At 41.5% G+C, this 14343-nt stretch overlaps 1 protein-coding gene across 2 annotated transcripts; it reads right to left on the reverse strand.

Annotated features, from left to right (window-relative positions):
* Window positions 1-798: 798 nt before the first annotated feature.
* pros1 (protein S) lies at window positions 799-13169 on the reverse strand. Of its 2 annotated transcripts, none has more exons than XM_075470717.1 (14): window positions 13017-13169; window positions 11121-11278; window positions 10567-10591; window positions 10260-10346; window positions 10033-10155; window positions 9752-9877; window positions 8322-8450; window positions 7187-7427; window positions 5568-5754; window positions 5201-5365; window positions 4898-5066; window positions 4095-4234; window positions 3774-4002; window positions 799-1685 (listed from the first exon to the last, which is right to left on the reverse strand). In XM_075470717.1, the coding sequence occupies exons 1-14, from the start codon at window positions 13093-13095 to the stop codon at window positions 1498-1500; spliced, it is 2046 nt and encodes a 681-aa protein (XP_075326832.1). In that variant the 5' UTR covers window positions 13096-13169; the 3' UTR covers window positions 799-1497. The 2 variants fall into 2 exon arrangements, with proteins under 2 accessions (XP_075326832.1, XP_075326841.1); XM_075470726.1 differs by having other exon boundaries at window positions 4095-4231; window positions 13017-13168.
* Between the last annotated feature and the right edge of the window lie 1174 nt (window positions 13170-14343).

Raw genomic sequence — 14343 nt, forward strand, 5'->3', positions numbered from 1 at the left:
GCCAGATCACCAACCTTCTTCAGCAGGGGTGCCGGGCCACCACCATGAGCTCCGTTTTGCTGCTGTTGAGTTTGAGGAGGTTAGAGGTCAACCAAGCTTTGATTTGCTGCAGGCAGTTGTTGAGTTGCGTGGGTGGGAGCTGAGAGGAGGGGTTTGTGCTGATGTACATCTGAGTGTCATCAGCATAGCAGTGAAAACTGAGTCCATGGTTACGGATAATTTGTCCTGGCGGGAGCATGTAAATGGTGAAAAGAAGGGGACCCAGGACAGACCCCTGGGGGACGCCATGGTTAACTGCTGCAGCGATGGAGTTGGAACCTTTCAGAGTGATGTATTGTTTCCTGCTTGAGAGGTAAGACTGGAACCAAGAGAGCGCTGTGCCAATGAGGCCAATTATGAAGTATTGACAGAATTCAGTGATTGATTGAAACTGAAAAACTGAATGTGATTGATCAAATGTGATTTTGATCAAGTGGAAAAAGTTTTCCTTTGTTGGGCTGCCGTGGACGTCTCTGAATGAAGGAGAAATCACTTGAAGTTCACACGAAACACACATGGGTGAAGCGGTGTTTAGTAAAAGACGGCTACATAAGTTTGGTGTGTCAGCAAGGATTTAGGACGAAGGTTGCCATGAAAAGGCTTTAACTGGATTATTTGATAGCTTAAAATAGACAGTATTGTTATAAACATCAATGCACTAGGTCATTTTGAACATTTTCCAGAGAAAGTCTCCCTGTGTGGCCACCTGAATGATGGTAAAAGGATGTGATGTTGAAATGAAATCGCATCAGAATAGAGTTGCATTGATAAAGTTTTATTAAAACAAACATTAAACAAACAAAACAACTACATTTAAGTTAAATATGACAGATGGTTTGTTTATATACAAGGTGAATTATGATCACAGGGGAACCCTGAATATGACAAAAGAAGTAGTAGTATAACAGTTTCAATAATGACAGGTGTATACAGCTGGTGACCCAATCGATGATGGTCATTCAGACAAGAGAAAGCAACGGAAGTGGATGAAAAGTCTGTCAGCTCAGCTTTCTGAGGCCACAGTCTCCAAACACTGAAAATTTAGAGATAGAACTGATTCAGTATCAAGGAAAAGGACCCATGTTCCATCACAGCCTGGCCAACAGTGACCATTTGTTTATTTTTCTACACAAATGCAACCATCTGTTGCTCAACGAACCCCGCTTGGTGCTACAGAGCGCAGCTCTTTTTCAAAGTTTCAAGGAAAACGTTTAACTTAACTGCTACGACTACATCATCCAGCTTCCGCCCAGCCTTCATTGTGACTCAAACTCCCCCCACACACAAACAAATAACCCTGAACAAAATACTCACAGGACAGATACAATAACACTGTATGGATGAAAAGCGTAAGAAGGAATTTAAAATACACCGTCTATCCAAAATATCCCAAGAAACTGCCCCTGTGGGACGCTGCCTAATTTGACGGCTATTTAATGTGAAATCGGCTAATTAAGGTCACTTTCTGTGCTGGTGTGGAGCATAAGGGTGAGTCTCTGGGGCAGAGGCCGGAGGACAGGAATGAGACTTAATACTGTTATGTTTGCTGAGAGCCTCGTCAAAGTCCAGCTGCCTGCCGTTGACGGTGATGTCCATGCAGCCGTGGTAAAAGGCCGACACAGGGGTGGCAGGCAACGGGACGTCATCTGAGACAAAGGGAGTTAGACAGTCAATTAGAACTGGAGAGATAAGACGATGGTAAATATAACCCAGTAAAAAAAAGATGCATTAAAGGGGAACTCCGGGGCATTTGAAGCGCATTCCCATTGCTAGAGGTTGTCAAATACTGACAGTAGGACACAGACTGGTGCAAATCGGCGCTCCCTGTGCGGCGATTGCGCTGTTTGCGCAGCCTGTCATGCTAGCCAAATACGTGGTTGCTAAGGGGCAAGTGCTAAACCTTCCACGTAAAACAACAACTTGCACACTGCAGAAACGTCACACCACTTTATAAACCATCCGACAATAAAGTCACAAGCCTTACCATCAAAACCATATGCATGGTTCTCACATTACTGGCATGGGGACGTTACAAAACAACTTTATAAACAGCATGTAACTCACCGGTTGTCGGTATGCTCGCGCATGTGAAAGCCCAAAAGAGTCGATGGACGATACTCCCATATACAAAACAATTATCTTCTCTAGAAAAACTGCGTTCAAGTATTTAAAACATTACAACAATATTACTGGGCATGTATTGTTGTAATGTTTTACAACAATAACAGCCGCACAGGGAGCGCCGATTTGCACCGGTCTGTGTCCTACTGTCAGTATTTGACAACCTCTAGCAATGGGAATGCACTTCAAATGCCCCGGAGTTCCCCTTTAAATGCGACACAGCGGAAATATTACAATATTCACATGAATTAAATACTAAAATAAGTGAACAGATCTAGCCAAGCATGAGAATTAGAGCTCGGAATAATCCAAAATTGTTTGTCTTTAAAACAATGGCTACAAGTTTCAGCAAGACTTGCATGGTTCAGGATAAAAAGTCCGACTACGAGTTCACTCCTTTGATCCAGACTTAACTGTCTTAACAACTCCTCATTCCTAGAAATATCTCCTGCTGACTGTGCTGGTCCCCACCTCTCCTGCAGCGCCACCATGAGATTAACTTTTGTTTTTTTTAGTGAAGTGTTTATTGACACTTTTGTCATTCATATTCACCCGTCTGAATTTTAGTCATTTCGGTGATCCTTAAACATCACATAGTAACATTTTGATTTGTGACCAAACCCTGCGCAACAAATGACATTTGTAACAAAAATGTAATTTCAGTGCTTAAAACAAATGCTTTCATATGTCTTTCTGAGTGATTGAACAAGAAAAAAAATGACATTCTTAATAATGAAACATATTTTTTAAACCCTTTTAAACATTGCCATTTTAGTACAGATTTATACATTTCCGAGTTGTCCATGAATGTACCATGAAGTCTCACAAGCTTTGAAGTATGAATCGATAGTAGATTGTAGATTTGACAATTTTAAGCGTATTCCTTGAAGCCACAATTAAGTCCCTTCTTTCGATCAGTTACTTTTAAAGTTGGCACTTTAAAGCGAAGTCGACTTACAATCAGTCCTTCAGATCCAAAGTTTAAAAGTGGCAATAGTTTAATTGTGTTTCTTAATGATTGTGGGAAACTAATTTACGTGTTAAACACTTCTAAGTGAGTTGGTTTAGGCTGCAGCTGCTCTGCAGAGGTGAACGCAAATAGGAGGACTCGTGTTGTCGCAGCCAGCCTTTTTAATGAGAAGTAGCACAGACTTTTCCAGCTCATGTCTACGTTTAATGCTTGTGACTTTTTGGAAAAACTATCCAGACAACGTTGTTAAGATGCCATCAATAAGTCGCCCATAAGCATGTAGGAAAAGGAAGGAGCGAGGCCGCGCCAAGATGGAGGGGAAAACCAGACACTAGCACGACTTTAGAGGGGAAACCAGGCAGCGTTAGATTATATTGATATATATGGTGTTGTCTGATTTATATTTCATTTGAAAAATGACTGATGTAAATTAATATTCGCCCCCAGCCCTGGTTTGCAATAAAAGTCCAAAAAGCCAACACAAAACAGCAACACAATCATGGCAAAGTCCCATTTATGTTTGTACTTAACTTCTGTTCGAGCTTATGAAAGTCATATTGGCCTTTACATGTGATTAAAAACGTTTTCTGACAGTCATTGTAAGAAATGAGAGTTTCTTTTGTGCTTTGTGGTTTAAACTGACCTGGTATCCCACCAATGTATGTGCTGATGGGGTTCTGCATGGTGGCGTTAAGGCGCTCCAGTGCCTCCTGCAGGGCATCAGACTTCATGTAGCTAACAGTGGAAGAGTTGGCCGATATCTGGATTTCTGTGGCAGTCACATTCAGTTGCACCGTCAGCCGGTCAGGGTAGCACAACATCAACGAGTCCAGTGTTGCCACGGAGACACCATCCAAGAAGACTTGTAAGTTCTAGGGAGTAGAGGCAAATAGAAATCATAAAGTGTGAAGAGATGCAGAGAGATGTGTGTGTTTATTTCCAAAACAAGCGAGAATAAACTCACAGCGTCTTCTCCCTTTGTTACCACAGCGACTGACAGGGAGACTGTGTTATTGTTGTTGACAAGAGCAAAGAGGACGCCTGTGCTGCTAGACGGACGTATGCTCATCTTTATATCCACATTCCAGCTCCCAGAATCACCTGCTTATATGCAAGAAAACAGATACAAAAACAGATACGAATTCAGAAACCTCCAGTCGTTCAGCCGATCTCAGTAATCTAAACAGTTGCACCTATTCAGGTAGTCCTAAAAAACTGTAACTTCTATCATAATAAAGAAAATACAGCCCAAACTATAGGTACTATAGGTTTTTTTCCAGAAGGAACATTTGTACGCCTACTCGTTTATGCAATTATCCATCACTGGCAGCGATGCAAAATTAAACATAATTTAATGACAACTTCCAGCCTAATGCAAAGGTTGGTTAAAACTGGTCTCACGAACATGGCAATGACCGCCTCTCCGGTTGTCAGATCTAAGTTCAACAGAACACGTCTGGGATGTAGAAGAGAGGGGGAGTTGCTGCACGGATGTGCAGGTCAGAGGAATGTTTCCGGCATCTTATTGAATGTTTTTTGTAAAATATTTTGTGGGGGGGGGGGGGGGGGTTATGTTGCCTCTACTGCTTCACTTTCCTCCCACAACAAAAAGCATGTTTGGGAACATCCTTCTTACTGCTTTTAAACCAAATCTACATCAAGTCCTGCTGCAGTACAGCTGCTCACTGCCCTTAAGAACTAAAGACGGATCAAAAGCAGACACTAAACTTTTTTCCCACGGGGATTAATAAAGCTTAACTTACTCACTGTAGTCTATGCTGAAGTGTGCCAGTCCTGCCCCAGAGAAGAAAGATCCTCTTTCCACGTACACGAAGCAGTGCTTACTCTGCTTCTCCTGGATGACCTCTTTCACGCCGGATGCCCCCTGGTTCATTAAGTTCCAGCCACGGATGCAGCCGTCAAGTCGAGGATTGATCTGACAGATGAACAGAGAGCATTAGTTTGGATTTACAGAATTGGAACAGACGAATGCAAAATTCAACACATTCATCTAGCACTGTGAATGTATTTTCACTGTTGTGGTGACACTGGGTACTTTGACCAGCTTACAGGCTTGATGACGTTTTCTGTGCGGTTCGGAAGACCGGCGATGTAGACTTTGGTCTCCAGTTTGCCGTTCACTGACGTGAAGAGACTATCTGGGCTGTTGATGCTCATCACAGCCTCCTTGCTGATCTTCACACTGATGCTGCTCTCCAGCTCATCAACAGAGATCTGCGTGTTACACCTCAACAGCATCAAGACTCTTTCTCTCTTTGCCTCCGACCAACCCTTTACACGGTTCAACTTCAGAGCACATCACAGTGAACCTTCCATCACTTCAGTTTATCGATTAGTACTTCGGCCACCTCTATGTCAGCCAAAAGAAAATGAGCTGCAGTGTGCAGCAAATTTCTGGACTGTAGTACTTTCTTACCACATGCCACTGTCCATCATTGATGGCTTTTCCTCCGCTGGTAACCTTGAACATGTGCTGGTTTTTGAACTGGACCTCAATACGACCGGCTCTGAGCCCCAACATAAACCACGAGTCCTGGGAAGACTCTGCATAAAGAACCACTCCCTCTGGATCAAATGTTCGGAAGTCAAACTCTGCTGCAAACCTACAAGGAGACAGAAATATGAATGTACACATAAGCAGTTTTGTGTCCCCGGTGTCGATCAAACTTTCAGTCTTTTTTGTGTTGTTATCCAAAAATGATTGCAAAACAATTCTCCACCTCAATTAAACCTCTTATTAATTAGGGCTACACCTTCTTATATAATCTGTTCACCAGCTTTAAAGGATAAGACCGGTTTTTTGACATTGGGCCCTTGATTTCACATTATAACATGATGTTCTACTCACCCCTGCTTGTTGTTGGTCATTTGGAGCTGTTCCGAAGATATTCGCGAGGCGTCTGGCTGCTCTCTTGAGATATTCGGCCATGAAACGGTTTCCTATGGGCAAGCTTATACAGGCACAAACTATGCTGTTTATAATTTATTAATTACTGTACACTAGCACTGATAACGTGGAGGTGCGTCGCTTACTTAAAAAAATCCAGGTTACTAATTTTGAATTTTAGCCGAATGAATAAATAGGCAGCAGGTCTGTGGGCTGTCTGTGGTAGTAGCACGACGATGACGTCAGTAACACCCACTTTACGACAAAAAAATCAAAATTACAGTAACCCGGATTTTTTTAAGTAAGCGACGCACCTCCACGTTATCAGTGCTAATGTACAGTAATTAATAAATTATAAACAGCATAGTTTGTGCCTGTATAAGCTTGCCCATAGGAAACCGTTTCATGGCCGAATATCTCAAGAGAGCAGCCAGACGCCTCTCGAATATCTTCGGAACAGCTCCAAATGTTCAACAACAAGCAGGGGTGAGTAGAACATCATGTTATAATGTGAAATCAAGGGCCCAATGTCAAAAAAACGGTCTTATCCTTTAATGCTCTGATTCCTACATGTGCTCATCTGTTTATGCAACTGCATTCATTCACTTACTCCATCTGGAAAGTGATATAGAAATATTGCTAAATTAAACCTAGAAAGATGAGTGTCGATTTTGTTTTGTCTTTCGAGGCAGACGATACATTTGATGAATGGAGGGTGGTGCCTCCCTCTTAAATCCTCAGAGAGTATCATTGACCAAACAGTATTTTTGCAGCTTTTAGCCAAATCCTGAAATCATTTACACTTCGTATTCACTTAAACTCTTTAAGATTTTTAATTTAATGTAAGATTTTAGCTTCTGTCTCTGTCAGTATTGTGTGAAAATCAGCTTATAGTGAGCTTCAACTTGCCATGGACAGCTTACAAAAGAAATCCCATTTTTTATTTGATTCCATTCATGGCAGCTTTCACACACAATACCCAGAGTTGACCTGGGTGTAGAAAGCTTTAGGATGACAGAGATTAATCAGTATAGTGTAAATTTATTTTCTCCTCATGGCATAAACACAAAACGTTTTGTTCTTTTACGATTTAAAGAATTAAAGAACAGCATTAACGTCTTTATGTACAGTGTGTGGTAAACACCTACTTTGTGTTCTCCGGCAGACGGAAGCGCAGGTAGATGACAGGCAGGCCCGCAAACTGCTCCCCCAGGTAAAGCATTTCAGGGTGTTTATAGTCATACAAGTCCACACAAACAGGGATTCTCTCGCAGTATCGCTCATCCGCTGCCAGTCGTAAACCCTCTCGACCATCACAGTGGCATGTATAGCTGCCCACTGTGTTTATACAAGTCTCATGACACATGTTCCGCTCACACTCATCCACATCTGCAACGACGGGAGAAGAAGCGTTTACCCTCACTGACTGCAGTATCAGTCAGTGGCATTGAAACATAAAAAGGAGTCAGATTTTATGAATTTGGTTTAATATTAGCTTTGTTACCTGTCAGACTTCATGACTGTAGGTGGTAAGGCCCCCTTTACACCTGACATTAATATGCATTTTGGGCAAGCCAATCACTAGCGGGCATCTCTACATACAGAAGTGAATGTAGCCAGGATGCACTAAGATCCCACCGACCACATCCAGGAATGGTCTGAGCTGTATTTCAAATTTCAGCTGTGTCAAATGGAAAAGTGTCAAATTCAAGGACCATGACTGGAATGATGAGTGCTATCTGTGCACCTGGTGAAACACCAGTGACAGCCATTAGTTTTTAAAGTGAGCGGTGTAGCCCTGAGTTAAGTCATGGGGTGCCCGAACATCAATGGACCTGGGTGGATTGTCTTTGACATGCAGACAATTGTGAGTAACAGGTTCCTCTTGATAGCCTACCAAGCTATGTAGGTCAGGATAGAAACAGGTTTGCGGTATTGCCTTTTGCGCATGTCTCTGCAAACCATATAGCTGCGATATATTACAAATACCAATAAAAGCAAAGATTTAAAAATTAAAAACAGAGGGCTTAAAAAATATACTAAATCAGCAAATTAAAACAGGGAGCACACAACCAGATCAATAGATTAAATTTAAGCCGTTTTAAAGGGATATGTTTTAAGATTGGTTACAAAAACAGAGGGTGCCAGCATTTTGCACCCAAACTGAGAGCAGTTTACACTAAAGAGGAGCCGGAAAACTAGAAATGTTCCGATTATTCAGGATATATGTTAATGTCAGGTGTAAACAGGGCCTGAGAGAGAAACAAAAAAATGGAAACTCACCGTCACAGGTCTTGGAGGTGAAGTTGTACTTAAATCCAAGTGGACACTGGCACTCATACATGCCTGGTGTGTTGACACATTTAGCTGGTTCTGCACAGATACTGGGGTACAACAGGCACTCATTGATATCTGGAAAACAGGGAGCGACAATGTGCAAATGATCTTGTTAGACTTTCATGAATTGTCTGAATTTAGCTTAAATAAATGAACTGTCTGGGGTCTGCAAGTGTAATTTGGGTACATGCAGGAAATACTTTCCCCTAAATATTTATATATATATATATAACTGTAATACTTCAATTTTTGAATCATTTTATGTAGGTTCAAGACCCTCTCATTGTAAAAGAGATTGAGCCTTAAAGTGGTTGTGTCTCTGGGGTCAAAGGTTCAAGCCTCAGCGCCACTGAACTGCTACAGCTGGGCCCTTAAGCGAGGTTCTTAACCCCTTCATAGGTGATGCTGCACTCTGACCTCAGCTTCCAAACAAGTTGCGATTTGCCAAAAAGAATTTCAATGTGCTGTGATGCATCAGTAACAAAAAAGATGTCATCCTCAGTGCAGCTGCACAAAATACTCCCATAAGCATGAGATCATTCTTAAGTAAATACCAAGCAGATCAAGTTTTATAATCTGTTTGTTCAACTGTGAATACCCGCTCTCTATCAGTGGAAATAACAAGTGTTGTTCTATAATTCTGACATACTATGCACAACAACTAACAGATCTGAACTGAAAAATGATTCATAACTGCAATCAAACTGAATGCTCCCACAACAAACAGTTTTTTTTTTTTTTTTTTTACAAATTACGGTACACTTTGAACACCAGTTAATCTAAATGGATGCACAACATGGGACAGCCTGTGCACAAATCCAAGTGTATAGTTTTTCTAAATCTCCACAGCCTGCCTAATGGATAAAGAAAGCAAATTTATCAAACTGACTGAGTCCATGTTTGTGAAGACTTTGTACTGGATACACTCAAAGATAAACAGTGAGCTGCCCACACATAACAAGGCAGGACACGTAGAATGTGCAGAAATGAGACAACAAGCATCTCAAAACTATTATCACCTCCAATAGCTCAGAGTTATGAGAGTGTTTACAGCGGAAAGGACGGTCCATCTTTTCAGATCTTATTGGCTGTCCACATTTGGTTATGTAATGGGTAACCTCGGGGTCAGCTTTGGAAATAACAAATTATGTGTTCCCTGAGGGGGGACAGCTGAGGGAACAAACTCTGTTTTAAAGCACAAAGGGTTCCAACATCTATATGGATAAATAAAAAGGACGTTATCTGACAGAATAATATATTGTGAGCGTTCAGGTGTTGTGCAAGACTCTAAAGTATCCATGTTTCTTCCATGAGGTGAAATAATAGCCATGAGTCAATAAAATACACACTCAGTGAGGTCAGATCATCTTTCTTACCCATGCAGTTGATCTTGTCATTGATATAGTAGCCTTCTTCACACATGCAGTGGAAACTTCCGGGGATGTTGTTACATTTTTGGTTGCATCCTCCTGGATGTTCGGGATCTGAACACTCATCAATGTCTGCCAAATCAATGCCCCACACAGCAACAAGTATCAGCAGCCAGTTCAATCATTTCAAGAGGCTTTCAAATTACATTAAGTCTGGGTTTAGGCACCCATTTGAAGTCAAAGCTGATTTATAAAGTTTAAAATCCTGGACATGTATGAGAACTCACCGTCCTCACAGCGCAGCCCCTTCCAGCCGGGCTTACACAGACATTCGAAGGAGGCCTGTCCATCCACGCAACGCTCTGAACCCTCCTTGTAGCACGGAAACGGTGTGCACTGGTTACTGATCTCTGGTTTTAAACACACAAACAAAACAGGATGACGCCAAAGGCACTTTGGAGCTGACAGAGCTAAGAACTAATCGTCATTAAAAGCTCACGATGACGCCTCTGACCTTTCACACAGGTGCGAAGGTCTGACGGGATGATGTCCGAATCTGAGTTTTGGTTGTTGATGCCGACGCGGTAGGAACCCAGACATGCTGAAACAAAGGGGTTTGTTTGAGAATACGATGAGGCTAGTGGAACAAATGATAATGCACCAATGCCTGGACATTGGGAATTGTGTGCAATCTACTATTGCCATCGTCTGTGCAACATGTGTACAACATTCAAGTCCAAGTTTTCCAATTTGGTCTATAAACAATAAAGCATCATAATATTTCTATATTTCAAGAAAGATAATACATTTAGCAAACTTACCAACATATTTAGGGTAGAAGTACTCCTGGAAAAAAACAAAAAACATTTAATATGCTTAATGAATTGAACATTTAAACCTAACTTTAATTGTTCTTATCTGTATTTTTGCCTTTACTTAACAGATTCAGTAAAGACAGACAAAAAATGTGGGAAACAGAGCAGGGGAATAAATCAGCCAAGGACTGTTCAGTCAGGGGTCGAACCCTAGGCCCTATTCACCTGTCTTTTATTTGTTCATTTTAACCATCATTTAAGCACCAAAGATGAACTGGCACTGACATATGAAGCCATCAGCTGGAGCTGCAGTGAATTATGATGTAATTTATGTCATTTTCTTACACAAATAAATCCAACAAATGATCAGTTATAAAAGATATCAGCTAATTCATCGCGTTTTCTTTCACTTTCACAGCTTAATTTATCTCTCAGTGCTCCGTTTATCTTAATTACTATCCTGACAGACTATCTTCATGTCCCTTTATTCACTGCAGTTATTCACTGAGATGTGCTGCTTGCAGGTCAGGCGGCCCTCACACTGTAACCACGGGTCTTACCGTCTCGGGCTGGTTCTCAAAGATCTCTCTGGCCTCCTCCTTGTTGCACAGCTCCTCAATGCACTCCCTCTCCAGATTGCCTTTCTTGCTCTCCTCAAAGAGAGAGTTGGCTCTGCGGTGCCTGCGCAGGAACTGGGTGGCTGTGCTCTGGCTCAGGACTTGGATAGACACACAAATACTCATTTACACATTGGACAAAGCTGCAGTTTCCCAAAGTTTTTCTTTAGACATTGCCTGCTTTTTTCACTCCATTTAAACCAGCTGTTGTACCTGGCCATTTTCAGAGGAATATATAAGATGGTCTTAAACTTTTGATCAGCTGATGAACAGCCTACTTCAGTTAAATTGTTGTATTCAATAAATTGCCTGCTCAAATCTTTTGGTCTCTTGTTCCCATTTCTTCTTTTTGCATTTTGAAGCTCTGCTTAGAACCTTCTTAAGATCCAACAGTGCGAAATGTAAATAATTTAAATTTTTTAACTGGTCTTACGATTTTGATCAGGAGTGTACTTGACAAAGACCATTTGAGCATAAAAAGGGACCTAAGTCAAGGAATGAACAAGTGTTGTGACTACAGACAACTAAGCACAGAACAGATTTTAAATAGCATCTTTAGGGATTTTGTTATAAGAAGCCTATTGCAAAGATAATGCCACAGTTTGATAGACATAAAACAGTATTTGTGCTCCAACAAAGTCATTTCCAAAGAGCTAATAGCCAAAAACTTGCCACATCTCAGCATGGTGTACAGTGTTTTCTTTAAAAAAATGAAGAAACTGGACAAAGTGGAGGATAAAAAAAATATCCGCAGAAGATGAACAGCATCTTATAGGGATGTCAGTAAGAAATATTTGGGGAAAAAAATCCAGCAAAGATCTTAAACAGGACCTGAAACATGCATCTGGAACTTCAGTGAATCCATCTGCTGTTCACTGATGCCTCATCAGAAATGGCCATGGGAGATGCATCTGAACCTGAATCTGAAGAAGCATGAATCTGTCAAGAAGCCATTCTTAAGTAGGGAAACAGGGAGAAAAGGCCGATGTATGCCAAATAACACAAGAACTGCACTGGAAATCAGTGGCAGCAGGTCTTATGGAGTGATGAATGCTCCCCAGAGCCCGGGCCTCAAGATTACCGAAGCAGTGTGGGATCATCTCGACAGAGAACTGAAGAAAAGGCACCAAATATATAAAGAAGATATTTGGTATATCCTTCAAGAAGCCTAAAGACATATTATTAAAGACCACATCAAGAAAGTACAACAGTGCTTGTCCAAGAGGGCTCAGTGTTGAAGAATGAAGGTGCTGAATAGCAAATATTTCCTTTACAGTATAATCTCTGTTTTTGCCTTACATACTGTATTCCCATTTGTGTTGGCACAGGTTTCAATAGACTACTGCACATATTTTTTCATTTGCTAGCAAAAAAAAGAAGAAGAAATATAGGCCTGGGGCCTTTTCACAGTACTGTAGAAGATCATTTTTCAATAAAACATGACCCTGCAGCAATGTAACTCCTTTCTTTCCTCATGACAGATGGCCCATGTGGCTGCTGCTGCCTGCATGGATCAACCTAATTGCTCTTCTATGAATTGGCCTAAAATGCACTCATTGCGAAACCGTTATTTCCCAGAAATAACCCCCAGTTGTTATAAGCAGCTCATGTTGTCCAGGCTTTGTTTCTCGGTGCATAAGAGCAGCCCTGACCCCCCCGGGCTGTCAGTTAAGAGTGACAAAAGTCCTTAAACTGTCCCCATCTAAGTCCCATCCAGACTGGAAGCTACTCGTTTCAAACTGAGGCACTGTCTTCAGAGTTATTACACTCTGACAGGCTTTTCCGTGAATTAGCCCCCCAGCTCACCATGAAAACCGCAAAGCCCACAAACGTACTTACATCGATAAGCATCGACGAGCGTCACAAGTAATACGAGACAAGTCAAGGGTTTCCCAAGAGCCTGGTTCCGTCTCCACATAGTCGGGCCGTTCCTCCTGCTAGGCCACGGTTTGGCTCTGGGTAAAGACTGGCAGAGCGCAGGTCCGTGAGAGTAAAAAAAACTTTATTCTTCCCGAAAGTGTAGGGAGGGGGGGGGGGGGGGGGGTGCGGACACGGAGGCAGCTAGGGAGCGCTGCTGACACACTCACACTCTGCCTTTGTTCCATCAACGTGTCTGAAGTCATGCAGAAAATAGGTTTACAAAATACAATACAGGACAGGAGGCCCAGAGCAACAAGGATTTCGGGAAGCACTCACTCATTGGGCTATATTATATATTACAAAGAGATTTAATAATTATGACATGAATGTATTGAACATTTATAGGCTGTGCTCCCGGTAGTTAAACGAAGACGATGAGCTTTATTTAGTTACACGTGGGCTTTTCCATCATCTCCGATGTTTGGTAATCATCTATGGAGATTATTGCGTATATATGCAGGCTATATATATTTTAAAAAGCTCTAAATGTAAAAAATAAAGAGCAAAGAAATAACATCCTTGGTAATGCACGACCTTAGCACGACCCCTCATCATATCTGAGTGGCAGAAATAACTCTCAGGTGTGAGCAGGTGCCCTGTTTTATTAAAATATATATGGAATCAACCAAAGTCTAAGGAGGATGTACACGCTCATCGGGCTGGAAAAGGTTACAAAGCCACATCTATGTCCAACTATCCACCGTCAAACAGATTGTTTACTGAGGAATTTCAAGACCATTACCTTTCTCAGAAATGTTAAACCAACAAACATCACTTTAGGAGTAGGGTGTTTAATAGTCTGCAATGTCACAAATCCAACTAAAAGCCCTTTTCACCTTTAATGATGTTCAAATAAGTCCAGCATGAGGAGATCTCTGAAAAGAAACAATAGTAGGGCTGCAAGCAGAAAGCTAGTGCTCTCCAGTTAACACTGCTGCCTGAAGGCAGTTTGCTAAAGACTGCACAAACACACCCGAAGGAATGTTAAAAAAAATGTATTTCAAGTGTTGTGTCAAAAAATATTATCCAATCTATTCAACACGGCAGCGTTCCTATCATGGTTTGGGGCTGTTTTGCTGTAGCTGCCATCGTTTAATGGGACGATGAACTCAAAATGCACAAGCAAAATCCGAAAATATCAGGAAATCTTTACTGGAAAAAAAAAAAATTGGACCACGCAGCAAGACAACAATCCTAAGAACAAAAGTCATCCCACAAAGGTACGATAAAAGCGGAATAAATGTTT

The sequence above is a fragment of the Odontesthes bonariensis genome, chromosome 1, assembly GCF_027942865.1.
Source record: "Odontesthes bonariensis isolate fOdoBon6 chromosome 1, fOdoBon6.hap1, whole genome shotgun sequence".
Taxonomy (NCBI): domain Eukaryota; kingdom Metazoa; phylum Chordata; class Actinopteri; order Atheriniformes; family Atherinopsidae; genus Odontesthes; species Odontesthes bonariensis.

Coding starts and splice junctions, on each gene's coding strand:
- pros1 (XM_075470717.1), bottom strand. CDS start 13,095: ATGTGGAGACGGAACCAGGCTCTTGGGAAACCCTTGACTTGTCTCGTA. Junction 4,235..4,897: donor ACACTTCAGCATAGACTACA/GTGAGTAAGTTA, acceptor CTTGCATATAAG/CAGGTGATTCTGGGAGCTGG. Junction 1,686..3,773: donor ATACATTGGTGGGATACCAG/GTCAGTTTAAAC, acceptor CCTTTGTCTCAG/ATGACGTCCCGTTGCCTGCC.